The following is a 13,974-nucleotide window of genomic DNA, read 5'->3' on the forward strand; positions in this document are numbered from 1 at the left end:
GACCGCGTACGCACAGATGTTACGCTGCCAGACTCGCACACGCACGCGCACGCAGGGGGGAGGGGAGAGCACAGAGCACACTCCAATGCTCCATATACGTAGCCCTCATATCAACAAAGCATCCTTAACACAAAAAAAGTCCCCCGGTGAACACAAAGTGGGCGTCATGTATTTACCCATCAGCTAATCTCATAATGATTGATGAGGTGTTCCTATAAACTGTATGGATCAGGCTAAACAACACATTCAACAAGCTATGACCTCCAGAAAGTGGCCATATTGAGACCAAAAATACAAGAAGAGATCTGTCAGACTTTAAGTTTAAAATCAAACCCTAATATTAACGTTCGTTATCGCTCCAGGGTCAGATTCACAACAGGCCTGATTCATAGTCATCTGCTCATGGCCAGGACAGATGTTTACTGATAGGGGTAAGACTTTTTTATCTATGTAAACACATGATGTAAAGGGAATATTCTTGAATTTTGGAGAGGCTAAAGGGTTTATGTGCATTGCACTATGCATGCATAGTGTATAAGTTTAATCTCTTAACAACAACAATAAAATCAATGAGGAGGGAAGCTTTCATTAATTCAGCAGAAGATCGCTGACTTGAGAATGACAATGACGTCGCCATAAACTATATTTTTGTTATTTAGTACTTGAAATAAAAAAAAAGTCAAAATCCATTTTCTAAATCCTGCACATAAGTATTCTTTACCTACAGTAGAGAAATCTCACCTCACTCTCTCCCAAAATAAAGATAAAATAAATAAACTATAAAGCAGTGATTTCAAAGTAAGACACTTTCAATCATTGTGTGCACATTTTAATTGCTTTTCAGAAACACAAAAAGTGAATTACAGTGCAAAATGTAGACTAATTATACATCACTGACACTTAACATTTTGAAACAGAGAAGAAATATTGCATATAAAAAAAAAGAAAAGAAACAATGTGTTGCCAAGCTGTGTGCTGCAGAACAGTCTCCGGTGCCCATCTGTCATATCTTATGATAATAGCAGGTGCTGCAGTGGCAGTCTGTATGGTTCCTCACCGTTGCCCTAGGTATCTCTAGGAAGGTCTGAGAGAGAAACAGATCAAGAAGAAAAGAGAGTAAGTCACTGTGATCTACTGTGGTGTATGACCAAACACAGTTTTTAGCATTTTTAGCATTTTTTTAGCAGAGCTCAATTCATTCCAATAATGTGTTAAAGCTAAAGTTTTAGAGTTTGCTATCCTGCCTCCTTGAATAGAAACTTAAAATATATACATATAATGTCAAGCTGAATTCAGACATCTTGGATACCATTAAATCTTCTGATAGAAAATGATATTAAACAGGCAGGACACACATCTGTACCTCATGGCTGTGCTTTGCGACGCAGCACGTTGCCTCTGAGGTGATGTTCTTGGGGATTGTCATTGTCTGGATGGTCCTGAGAGGCGTCGGGTATGCTCTGGAGAAGCAGCAGCCCATGCACTGGTAAACTGGACCAGTAGGATTATCCTTTGAGAAAACCTCATGCTTCTTCAGTGCGCACTTCTCACAGCCCACTACAGAGGATGGTTTAAAAAAAAAAAAAGCACAATCACAACCATTGAACAATGGAAGATCTTTTACTGTTGTTAATCTGAATTCCTAACAGTCTGTGTCAGAGGAACAGATAAGGATGCTTAACACAGAGAAGTATTTGTATTATAAATAATTCTTACTGTTTGATAAGTCATTGTTGGGGTAAGAATTAGCTATGTATAGAAGAAAAGACAACAGAAGAAGAGGCAGTATGACTGATTTCACTGAGCCCATGGTGCCGGCAGCAGTTACCTAAAACATAAGGAGACAAGAGAAAGAAGTCAATCAAAAGAAAAAAAACTGTTCCATCAATAAAGAAATATAGGCAGACACAAAGACATTACCAGCTTGAGAGAAAGTTTCCCCTTCATCATGCCTCACAGGACTCCTTCTGCTCCATCTCATTTTATACCAGTGCTCCTGACAACTTGTTATGTGAAACCTCTCTTATCACTGATCTCGGGACTCACTGGCCCCCTTGCCCCCTTGCCCTTAATCCATTTAAAGCTCAAGATGATAAGAAAAAAGCATGGAAAGTCAAAACATACTTCCACCATCCGTCCAATCTGATTATGCATGTTACATGTAATCCCTGGATTTTTGTTACTTGGTAACAGGCAGTTGTTTTTATTTGTCATGTCACAGCAAAGAGAATTGAGGGATTTTTGTTGGTCATTTGGGTTTGTTGTATTCATTTTTTTTTAAATTGTCTTAATGTCTTAATGTGTGTGAGTTATGAGTAAATTACTGTTAAATTCACAATGTCTTTCCAAACACAAGAAACTTTTTCTTCTGTGATTGTAAAATTTCTCATACCCTGACACAGTACTTGATAAAATCTTGTAAAAAAAAAGTGATGCAACAATACAATTAGATTAAATTGAAAAAAAAAATGATATAAATAAAATAATGGCAAAATTGCTTTTTATTTTATTCAACCACCTGTTAAGCTAACTGCTGGTATTAGCTATTGGACAGGCATCACACCTTCACACATCAATGGCACAATTGCCTGGGAATTCCGAAAAAAAACCATACAGCGTAAGCCATTTGTGTGAAGTGCTGTTGATCGGGGTTTCGGAAAAGCTTTAAGATTCTATTTTCTTGAATGCCATGATGATGAGTACCGCTTACATGCAATCATTCTAATTAAGATAGATCAGAGCTGCAGAAACACCACTCATTTCAACACCAATACCTCTGGTGAGGGCTTATTCGTCTGAGAGTGGTGTCACTGTTTAAAAGGTCTTTTTTCCCAATATGTGTCTGTCTGTGAAATGCTCCTTTACAGACATATTATTGCTATGTCAGGTATACTTTAAATAAACTTTCAGTTCATTTTGGTGTATATTTTTGCCCTGATATCAGTGCATATTAATACAAAACCCATGTTTTTAGTGCAGCTACTTTACAAAAGAAACAGAGGAAAAGACAAAGAAGTGATGAATTAATGAAGAGATGTGTTGGATAGTTGTTAAGGAATATCCATCTGTCCACCTCCAACCTCGGAAATGTCAAGGATGAATATGAATTTCTTCTGTGTGTTTACATAAGTTTCCGTCCGCTGTCCTTGGTTGTGTTGGTGATAAATCCTTGGCCTAAGACTTGTAATTTCAGTAAGTGTGGAGGAGAAGATGTTGAATCATGGAAGCGTTCAGCAGCTTTTTGGCTCCTGTTGTAGCTTTTGTGTCAGGTTCAACAATAATTCCTGTTGGTTGTTGAAATGTGTAGTATTACTTTGGCTATGTGGTACATGCAGTTTAAATCAAAATCAAAACAAATCAACATGGAAGGAATTCATTGAGGATGAAAAGGGGATCAGCCAGCAGTTCTTCATGGTGAAGAATTCTGCAATAGCACTGGTTTTTCTGTAATTTATGCTTTTACAGTGCTCTTCTGTGGGGTTAGACCACATGACCCAGCCTATAGTTACCATATGCAACTGTGCATCACTGAGCCTTGCCACTGGGTCATCCAGCGATCACATTTGAGTCCAATGTCACTCGGATCCTTACGCTTGCCTCCATCTGACTATTCATTTGCTGCCTGTTCATTTGTCAGTGGTTTTACCTGTCATAATGTATTATGTTTGTGCATGTTTGTTGCTCTCTCTCTCTCTTTCATCCTCTCTGTCCTGTCTACCTCTTCTTCTCCGCCTCTACCTGGCCGACTGTCAGCAGGAAGGTTCTCCAGGGTCCTGCTCAAGGTTTCTTCCAGTTAAAAGGGAGTTTTTCCTTGCCACTGTTGCTCTGCTCTGAAGGTTTTATTTGAAACATACCTATTGATCCAAGCTTTCCCACAAGGTATTTTCACCTCCAACCAAGTCACTGACCATAATTGTGGTGAGTCTATGCACAGCTCTACACATCTCCACACACCTTAAATATAAGTCACTGTAATCATTCCTCCATTCCCATTCATCCTTTCGATGTAAATTATGAGGCCAGGCTACAGTTCTTACTACAAGGAATGTAAAGGTTCAGGTCTTTTTTTTTTTAAATCATTCCCTCTTTATGTTACACTACAATCACCATGCAGGTATAATTTACACTTCATCCACACACCTCTTTAGTACAGGGGCATATAGAGTACAGGTGGAGGTTCTGCTGAGTTGTTCAGGAGCCAGATTGTTGAAGATGAGCTGTCACTTTCTCCACACGGTGGCATGAGAGATCTGTCACAACACGGCCCCTATCTCATCACAAGAGTGTGTGCGAAGGCCCTCAGATTTCCTCTTAGTTACTGTTTATAAGCAGTAATAAAGCAGAGACAGATATTATTATGTTATGTTAATATTATGATATATCTGCATTTCTTAACTCTTACTTTTATGTGAAATTCTTTGCAATCTACCTTTAAAAATATCTATGGAATATTTATGCTGAAAAGGAGCCAGACCAAATTATGAAGTACTATTTTTCAACATCTGCATAACATATTACCCAAATCTTCCAACCAGGTTGTAAATGCTCTGAGCTGCAGAGTCAGTTACCTACTAAAATTTTATTGTTTATAGCCATAAGCCTATGATTTCCTCTAGTCATGATGAAAATAGCAGACTTGTAGCCGTGTCATACGTCGCATTGTATTGTGCAACATTTGCATTTCGAAAGATCAGCATTGCAGCTGAGGATATTCAAGTGATAACCAGAAAATAATATATTAACCCTTTGAACCTTTTTATTCTAATAATCCCTTGATAAATGTCTTCAGTATAATGATGCATGTATATATTCTATGCAAATGTATTAGAAGTAAAACACAGACTCTGTCTTTTGTGCTGAACCCGTGAGAAGAGTGACACCGTGTGGTGGAAAGTCAAATTAACCCTATCCAGCACTCATGCACACTTGACTATATACTGTTACAAGTGTGCTCTCATAAGGTGCAAAATATAAAGCTTTTGGTTTATGTAGGTTATATATGGATTGATACGTGATGACATTTTGACACCATATTAAAAAAATAGGCTTTATTATTTTTATTGTTCTTATAATAACAATAATTTTATTATTAATCATGTAAATAACAGTTGCAGTGTTAGTAAAATATTTATGGACATAACAGTTATAATTAATTGTTTACCGTAATTATTATGAATTTCTTTTTCGTTTGTTTGTTCAGAATGTTCTGTTTTGCTGTAACTTGGCTTTGGACCGCTTTATTAAAGTCCATCCGCGGGAAATAAGCGGTTCCGTGGTGGAATCACTGATCGCTGGTAATTATGATGGATGCTGCGGATGACCTGCTGCTCTACTGTAAAATGCATACAAGGCAAGCCCGTGCAGGGCTGTCCAAGAAACCCCATCGACGAGACAAAACTCGAGGCGTGAACGTGGCAGCCATTTTACATCATCAAGAGTGAATGACTGGAGCCGGACCAGTGCCGGGAGTTTTACACTTTTTCTGTCTTTTAAATATCACATTTATCTTCCTAAATAATCAGCACCATACACGTTGGTGTGCCAGCGGCAGGTAGGGCGAATGCTTCTAATTGGTCCCGTGATTGTTGCTTAATTGATTGCTAAAAAGTCTGAAATCGTGCGGTGCTGTTTCAAACAATGTGGAAACTGGTGGTGGTTGGGAACGACTTCTCCAGACCGGCTTTTTGAAAATGGACTCTTCCTATGTGGCGGCACGTTGACAAACCACGCATCTAGCAGGCTAAACCTCTAGCTTCCAATGTCTGGTTGGATCCAAGTATATTTTAAACCCGTAGTTTGTCAATTTGTAAAGTCCTTACCGACAAATGACGTTGTAACAATGGCCTCACTGAAATTCCGTTCGAATTAGCATGCTAGCTTAAGCTAGCCCATTTTGACAGATCATGGAACTGACATGCTCATTGTCATTGTATGCTAACAGCGTTTAGCAGGCAAAAGCCAACTATATTGGCAAGAATGGGCGATTAAGCCATACTCCTATGCAAACAAAGATGCGTTGTGTCTTAGTAACATAATAAATGCAACTGCATTCATAGAAAATGCTTACTAGCGCTTCATGTTATTGTCCCGTTGAAAGTCCCTAGTTAGCTTGATTGCCTTCACATTAGCTGTGCGAGCTAGCCCGCTAGTTAGCTAGCTAGCCTCAACGTGTGTGAGTTCGTCCCTCCCCGTCAAATCTAACATTATCATTAAAACGGTGGGAGAATAATTAATTGTCAGAAATATGATAACCTTTAAGAAGAAGAAAATATAGCTTCATGCGAGGGCTTTACAGTCACTTTTTCGTTTTTAACTCAACAGCTAAGGTAGCTACTAGCTTTTCTGCTGTAACCACTGAGAAAGCACGTGCTTACCGATATAATAAGATTGATTAGCAGACACTACTACATGTCTGTTGCACGATATCGTTAAGCTAATATTAGCAAACGGTAAGGTTAGGCCTAAAGAAAAGATTGCCGTCCACATTTTGCTGAGTTCAGTGTTGCTGGACAGACTAATGTGAATACAGGAGCAGCTTGGTTGCTGCTTTGCACAAGTTGCTGCCCAAATATCCATCAATACAGGGGGGTGAGGCGTAAGGGCTGGGTTTTCAGTAACAAGATATTTGTAGTATTTACCATAGTGTAACATTATTTGCTGCCGTGGTGTCAGTAAACAAAATGCTAAAGGATGCATAGTTGCTCACTGGTCAGCCACCGGAAACCGGGGCTCACTCTCTGATGGAACACGTGTATCAGCTATCTAGACTGTGCTGAAGTCAGCAGTGAGAAGGTAAGCTAACATGTAATTTGGAGACCATAGCAGACAAGGCTTCTACACCAGCAGCGACCAAGATGACTGTAGGTTCAGGCGTTAGCAAGTAAACTTGGCTCTAACTTCTTAACCCAGAATACACCAGGATGGAAAATACTGCCACATGGACATAAACCTGACAGTTGCACTGTTTTTACAATATGTTGTTGAACTGAACTGTAGGGGAATTCGGTATGTGCATTGCCTGTCTTGCCCACGGCGTCACATGTTGATTGCCCATATTCAGCATTCAGGTTTTGAGGCTTCTAATTCATGCAGCTGAAAGCTGCAAGTGTTAAATCAAGATAGTGAAAAGTCTCCTGACTGTGAAGGATTAAATAACTGCTCACTTTATCTGCACCACTGTTTGATAACTTGTGCTTAATAAATTTAATGTTCACTCTATATTCAAGATTATAACTATTCACACATTTTGTTTGTTTTTGAAACTATTTACCTGCCAAGTCTGAGACTTCACACTCTCTTGAAAACATCCCAAGTCTTGCCCTTGACCCAGGATTAATTTGGCTCATTGCATTTACACAGATTTCTGGAGACATGGCCACAGAACATATTAATGGAAATGGTCCAGAAGAACCAATGGACACCTCTGCTGCAGTTACCCATTCTGAGCACTTCCAGACTTTATTAGAAGCTGGTTTACCACAGAAAGTTGCTGAAAAACTAGATGAAATTTACATAGCAGGTAAGGCACCATGAATCTACTTGCATATTCAATATGCAATTTTTTTATGTTTATCAATTTCTTGCATGTACTGTCATTTTATCACCTTTTTTGAATGGGGGAATTGGGATCCTGAAGCAACTTTTTGTGGTTTCCTACCAAAATGGGTACTGCAGTGCTACAAAATAACAAATTACACATTACCAGTGTGAAAATGTGTAAATGATTGCAGCATTTGCATTCCCCACATGGTGTCAGGGCGAATGAATTTCCTCTCCCTAGGAGTTTTTTGATGAGCCCCTCCACTCTTGACAATTTTTTATAGTCTGTCACAAAGTGAAGTGGTGTTGTGTAGGTATCTCAACATATGCTAGTTGCAGCAGAAATATCTGTTGCTTTGGTCACATTCACAGGCTCATATGGGGATGATGAAGTTTCCGGGGTCATTTTAGGACTTGTTTGGTTCGCCACATATAGAAAAGTACTAGTCTGGCCTTTTCAGCCAGATGGGACTGAGGCAGAAACAATGGCAGCAGCTGTCTGGTGTGTGGCTGCCTGGGACAGGTGACGGCCCCTCCATAGAAGAGAATGCAGACTGGCTCATTAGAAACTCCCAGCCACTGTATAGAGGGGCACTAGCATATCGAGTTGCACTGTCACATCTGTTGTGATTAGTTCTGCAAAAATGTGCTGGTTGGAGAGTAAAGTGCAGCCTGACTACTGAATAGAGTCTTAGTTGAGGCTGGTCCCACTCGTCATTTTTTCTAATTGTTATTATTTATTCATAACTGCTTTACAGGATGTATTGTGTTTCCAAAGTAGGTTCTTTTAGTCATTGTACCAAATCTCTGTGTTTGATAAAGTAGTAATGTATGCTGTACAAGTAGCTTATCATTTGTTTTCTATGTTGTTCAACCTCCAGGTTTGGTGTCACACAGTGACTTAGATGATCGAGCAATTGAGGCTCTGAAAGAATTCAACGAGGAAGGTGCTCTCCAAGTCCTTTTGCAGTTTAAGGACAGCGACCTCTCACATGTTCAGGTATTCCTTTCTAATGGTTCCTTCATACTAAGTGAAATTTCTTTGAATAAAAGCAGTTTGATGCAGCTTTTATTTGTGATTGCTTTTATCTATAAGATGTATAGTTTTTTTTTGCTACTTCTTGTTAGTCCTGTATACAATCAAGTTGTCCTAATGGCTTAATTGTGATTGTGCTCATTTGGTTTTCTTTCAGAACAAAAGTGCCTTTCTTTGTGGCGTGATGAAGACATACAGACAGAGAGAGAAACAAGGGACCAAAGTGTCAGACACAAATAAAGGACCAGATGAAGCCAAAATCAAAGTGAGAAATAAGAATACATTTAAGGATTGCTTTGAAACTGGACATCATGTGCAGAAATACATGTGGGCATTATAACCAAGAGATTTGAATACTATACACTCTCATGAAAACTGATCAAGCAGTAACTCATCTTCCCATGTTTATCTGACTCAGGCTTTGCTGGAGAGGACTGGTTACACACTTGATGTGACAACAGGACAGAGGAAGTATGGTGGACCCCCACCAGAGTCAGCCCACTCAGGGGCACAGCCAACTATTGGTACAGAGGTACAAAACTTTTATATTTTTGCTGTTGTAGGTTTTGGACCAAGTGTAGTTACCATGGTTACATTGATAGCATACCACTAGGAGCTGACTGGATATCTTTTCCCATTAATACCATTGTCTTAACATTGCAAATGAAGAAGTCCTCTCATGCACCATACTTTTCTCTCCTGTCATCATGACAGATATTTGTAGGCAAAATCCCCAGAGACCTTTTTGAGGATGAGCTGGTTCCACTGTTTGAGAAAGCTGGCCCCATCTGGGATTTACGCCTGATGATGGATCCTCTCAGTGGCCTGAACAGAGGCTACGCCTTTGTCACTTTCTGCACTAAAGAAGCTGCACAGCAGGCTGTCAAATTGGTAGGTCTACCCTGCTGCAAGTATAACAGAAAGGGGCGTGTCTTTTAGAGTTGCCTGTCAAAATGGATCTTCACAGCCAGTAACGCTCAAAGAAATTAGTAATCTTATAAAGCGTACAATGTTGTAGTAATAATTTTTAAACGTATAGATATGGAAAGCATGTGCTAGTAAGATACAGTCACAGGCTGCATCATGTAGGCTTGCATCATATACTATCCTCTATCCTTCCGCAGTGCAACAACAATGAAATTCGACCGGGTAAACACATTGGAGTGTGCATCTCTGTGGCCAATAATAGACTGTTTGTTGGCTCCATCCCCAAGAGTAAAACAAAAGACCAGATTGTTGAAGAATTTGCAAAAGTCACAGGTGAGTTAGCACAGCCTTTGTTTGTATTTTAGGTTTAGTTTACTTCCCCCTGCAAATTTTTTTCAAATTAAATATTTTCAAAAGTATTTCTGTTTGTGTCCAAATGATGATCTAATCCTCATTACTGGAGTAATTTACATTACAGTGATGGCTTTACCGCTAAGATCTGAGTGGACATTTATTTTTACTCTTTCAATAAAAGCTTGGTTTCTGAAGTTATTGAAGCTTATATTAATATGCAGTAAATCAACTTTGAAGCATTTATTGTTGGTTTGTAAAGGCAGCATTGGTCTCACTGTTGTAACAATATTTCTTAACCCCTTCCTGTGTTTTCTCCACCTCTCCTGTTTCTGTACAGAGGGTCTAAATGATGTCATATTGTACCACCAGCCAGATGATAAGAAGAAGAATCGGGGCTTTTGCTTCCTGGAGTATGAAGACCACAAAACGGCAGCTCAGGCTCGCCGCCGGCTAATGAGTGGCAAAGTGAAGGTGTGGGGAAATGTGGTCACTGTGGAGTGGGCCGACCCCATTGAGGATCCAGACCCAGAGGTCATGGCCAAGGTAAGGCACAGGATCTTTGACGGGGTTCTCTGGTTGGAACCGTTTCCTTCCATTCTGAATGTTGTATTGTCTGTTTGCAGGTCAAGGTGCTGTTTGTAAGGAACTTAGCAAGCACTGTTACAGAGGAGATACTTGAAAAGACCTTCAGTCAGTTTGGCAAGCTGGAGCGAGTGAAGAAATTGAAAGACTATGCCTTCATTCACTTTGAAGAAAGAGATGGTGCAGTGAAGGTACAGAAGTAAACCCTTCTCACTGGACAGACACACAAAGCAGTTACTATGAGAGAGCATCTATAAACGTTGCCATTACTCATTTTACAGGCCTTAGCTGATCTAAACGGCAAAGAACTTGAAGGGGAGCACATTGAAATCGTCTTTGCCAAGCCACCTGACCAGAAGAGGAAAGAGCGCAAAGCTCAGAGACAAGCCGCTAAAACACAAATGTAAGCAGGAACAGTGCAATGCAAACAGAGTATATAATTACAAGAGCTCCCATTTTACTATTTATTTTTGTTAACTACTCAGCTTTATGTAAACCTGTTGATGAAGCTACATTTGTTGATATGGAGTTGGTGTGTTTTTCCTAAGGTATGATGACTACTATTACTACGGGCCCCCTCACATGCCACCACCCACAAGGGGCAGAGGACGAGTCGGCCGGGGAGGCTATTCTTACCCTCCTGACTATTACGGCTATGAAGACTATTACGATTACTATGGATATGATTACCACAACTACCGAGGCGGCTACGATGACCCGTACTATGGCTATGAGGACTTCCAGGGGTCTGGGAGAGGACGAGGCGCAAGGGGAGGAGTGCGTGGAGGTGCCAGTCAGACCAGGGGCCGTGGTGCTGTTACACCGAGGGGCCGAGCAGGCTTCTCCCAGCGAGGAGGCCTTGGAACAATCAGAGGTGAATGGTGTTCCTGCATAGTGTAATAGTAAGTTTGAATGGGCAAAAATCAAATTAGCTTGACTTTGTTACAGATGATTGCTTAGCAGTGAGGAAAAAGGAAGTTGCATGTATTGTTGCTTTTAGTTCTGAGTATTGTAAGAAAAATGCAGAGCAAAAAGCAATTCGTTGGTTATTAGCATTCGTAAAATTAATGTTGAGGATGACCTGAGTCCAAGTATTGTCTAGAAATATTGGTATAAATGTAAGGGGTCACTGGGGGGGGGGGAAGCAACACCTGCTTATTGGCCTCATAACTCACTGACAGGTGTCGTCTTTCAGAGCAGCTAGTCAGCTTGTTTGCCAGCAGGCAGAGGTCATTCACAGTAAACTATATTTTTAAGGAGGCCCGCTGAGCCCTGCACTCGTGGCAACAGATTGACTTGAGTAAAAGAAAAAGAACGATAGTGTTGTGGTGCTGTGAGGGATTCTTGACGGTACTAATGCTGTTTTTCCTTTTGTTGATCTAGCAGGGAAACGGGGCCGTGGACGGTCCTGACCTGTCACAGTGGATACTGACTTGATGTGTGGGGTTACACCGTAAGCTGCAATGGATGTTGAAACAACAATGAGCACGACAAAGGTCCAATGATATTCCAGCCTTACAGAAAAAACATCCCCCCTCCCCAATCTTTTTTTGTACTCCTTTTTTTTTGTTTCTGAAACTGCCACCTTAAAACAAATAGACGGAGGATTCTGAATACTCAGATCAGCCTCTTTGCCCCATGTCCCTGTACCTTGCCCTGATATATAGGGCTTTATGAATTGCCCTTACAATCTACCCCTTCCCTGTCCCCTGAACATGCCATTTTTAAAAAAAAATAATTATTGAAGAAATTGCACTTTTTAAGTTCTTAGGTTTGAAGTGGCTCAAAGGAGCTTGATGCTATTGTATATTTTTGTGCTAATCGCAATTTTTATTGTCGGAATATCCATGTTAATCTTAATTGTTTAATCTGGATGTTTGAAAGAGAACATTTGCAGGGTTTTAGGGTGTACCCACCTGGCATGGATAAGTCAGGCATTCCAGGAAAGTGGTTCTTTTCAGAACTTGTCTTTAAAGGGTTGGTTGACTACCTCAGTACAGAGGACTAAACTACCCGGCCTGTACTGTAAATAGGGAAACTATATTGATGAAAGCAGGGCTTGTTTTCATACAAAATATGCACAAGAGCTGCAGCGCAAAAACGATGTACTTAATGTAATATAGTCATTTCAGCTGCAGCTCTGCAGACTGCAAACAGTCAAACGGGGCATGCAAAACAATCTCATATGATGAGTCTGAACAAGCCCTGCTTTTATCCTATTTTGAACTGAATTAGCCGCCTTGCTTCTTCAGAGTATGTAGTTACTGGTTGTATAGTTTTTCTGAAAATGTTACTTTTGTAAAGGCTTCAACATCACAGGCATCCAACTGCCTTTGATTAAAAAAAAATAAAAAACAAAAATAAAGCCCTGCAGTGTCCCTTTTGTGCCACTGTAATATTCCAGTGGGTTTGCTTTTATATGGATAACACATTTTCAAACAGTGTCAGAATAATGTCAAAGAACCTAATTCAACCCTCCTCGTAAGATCATGTCAATCTTCAATGATCCCTTCTCACCTTTCAAGACAGCAACTATGTAGAAGAGCTTTGGAATTAATCTTGATTGATGACTGAATTGCCATATTGCCCAGCCAGTGCGCATGTGTGCCTAAGGTTTGCTGCTACTATTTGGTGAGGGATCATCATCCCATAGTGGTAGAAGGGATACTGCAGTGAATGATTTCTATTTCCAGGTTATAGCATAAAGGAAACTGTGCTCTTCAATCCCAGTTTTCTATACAGTTAACTCCCTCAATAAAATCATAACAACCACCTTTTGAAAAAAAAGATGTTAGCAGTTTTAAACTATTGTTGGTGGCCAACAACGTTTTTTGCATTCCTGCAAATAAATTGTTTTATACTGTAAAATGGAGGTGAGTGTAACTTATTTTTGTAATAAAGTTTTTGATTTCTATCTGTGTCTTACTCTTTGGATAAAAGTTTTTTAGGAGGGATGAAATCATCAGGAAAGAGAAGCCGACGTGGTATGTGTGGTATTTGTATTTGTAGAGAAGTTGAGACAACAGCCTGAGAAAGAAAGATGTAAACCGAAGAAATAATAGTCATTGTATGAGTAAGTGTATAGTGGAAGTGACATGCAACCACTAAAGGGTTAAAGGATTCATCAAAAAAGTTGGTCAAGAAACCTTTATACATGGACAAAAGTGTCAGTAGCATACTTATCAGAGACGTAGATATGCTTGGTGTTATTGGAGGTTTTTTAGTAAACAGAAAGATGAAGGTGGGGTAATTACATTCATTAAATTAGGTGGCACCGGAAGAGTTGTGGTCGAACGACCTAAAGACCTCAAATCTCCTCAGCAGGTAGAGCAACAGCTCATTTAAACTTAATATATGCACATTAGCTGTCTAAAGAAATATGAATTTGCGGGTTGCTTTTGTAGTTTTCCTTGTTTTAAAAACATTTAGTTATATATAGGTTAATTCTTCAACATGCATTTATGCGCCCTGAGTGCCCCCGGCCCCGTTTGTTAGGACTTTTACAAGCCTTGCCTTGCAGGTGTAATGCAGAGTTC

The 13,974-nt window shown here is 39.9% G+C and overlaps 2 protein-coding genes across 4 annotated transcripts; one reads left to right on the forward strand and one right to left on the reverse strand.

Moving 5' to 3' along the window:
• Nucleotides 1-959: 959 nt before the first annotated feature.
• Nucleotides 960-1,947, reverse strand: cga (glycoprotein hormones, alpha polypeptide). Its single transcript, XM_028395141.1, has 4 exons — nucleotides 1,921-1,947; nucleotides 1,717-1,828; nucleotides 1,364-1,557; nucleotides 960-1,084 (listed from the first exon to the last, which is right to left on the reverse strand). The coding sequence occupies exons 1-4, from the start codon at nucleotides 1,945-1,947 to the stop codon at nucleotides 1,004-1,006; spliced, it is 414 nt and encodes a 137-aa protein (XP_028250942.1). The 3' UTR covers nucleotides 960-1,003.
• Nucleotides 1,948-5,414: 3,467 nt separating this feature from the next.
• On the forward strand, nucleotides 5,415-13,352 carry LOC114427266 (heterogeneous nuclear ribonucleoprotein Q-like). 3 transcript variants are annotated; one of them, XM_028395195.1, is made up of 12 exons: nucleotides 5,415-5,551; nucleotides 7,360-7,519; nucleotides 8,421-8,539; nucleotides 8,733-8,840; nucleotides 8,994-9,107; nucleotides 9,290-9,466; nucleotides 9,700-9,835; nucleotides 10,194-10,399; nucleotides 10,480-10,629; nucleotides 10,720-10,841; nucleotides 10,987-11,312; nucleotides 11,816-13,352. In XM_028395195.1, the coding sequence occupies exons 2-12, from the start codon at nucleotides 7,372-7,374 to the stop codon at nucleotides 11,848-11,850; spliced, it is 1,641 nt and encodes a 546-aa protein (XP_028250996.1). In that variant the 5' UTR covers nucleotides 5,415-5,551; nucleotides 7,360-7,371; the 3' UTR covers nucleotides 11,851-13,352. The 3 variants fall into 3 exon arrangements, with proteins under 3 accessions (XP_028250996.1, XP_028250997.1, XP_028250998.1); XM_028395196.1 differs by having other exon boundaries at nucleotides 11,822-13,352; XM_028395197.1 differs by lacking the exon at nucleotides 7,360-7,519 and having other exon boundaries at nucleotides 5,416-5,551.
• The last annotated feature ends 622 nt before the right edge of the window (nucleotides 13,353-13,974 follow it).

Source organism: Parambassis ranga, chromosome 22 (genome assembly GCF_900634625.1).
Source record: "Parambassis ranga chromosome 22, fParRan2.1, whole genome shotgun sequence".
Taxonomy (NCBI): domain Eukaryota; kingdom Metazoa; phylum Chordata; class Actinopteri; family Ambassidae; genus Parambassis; species Parambassis ranga.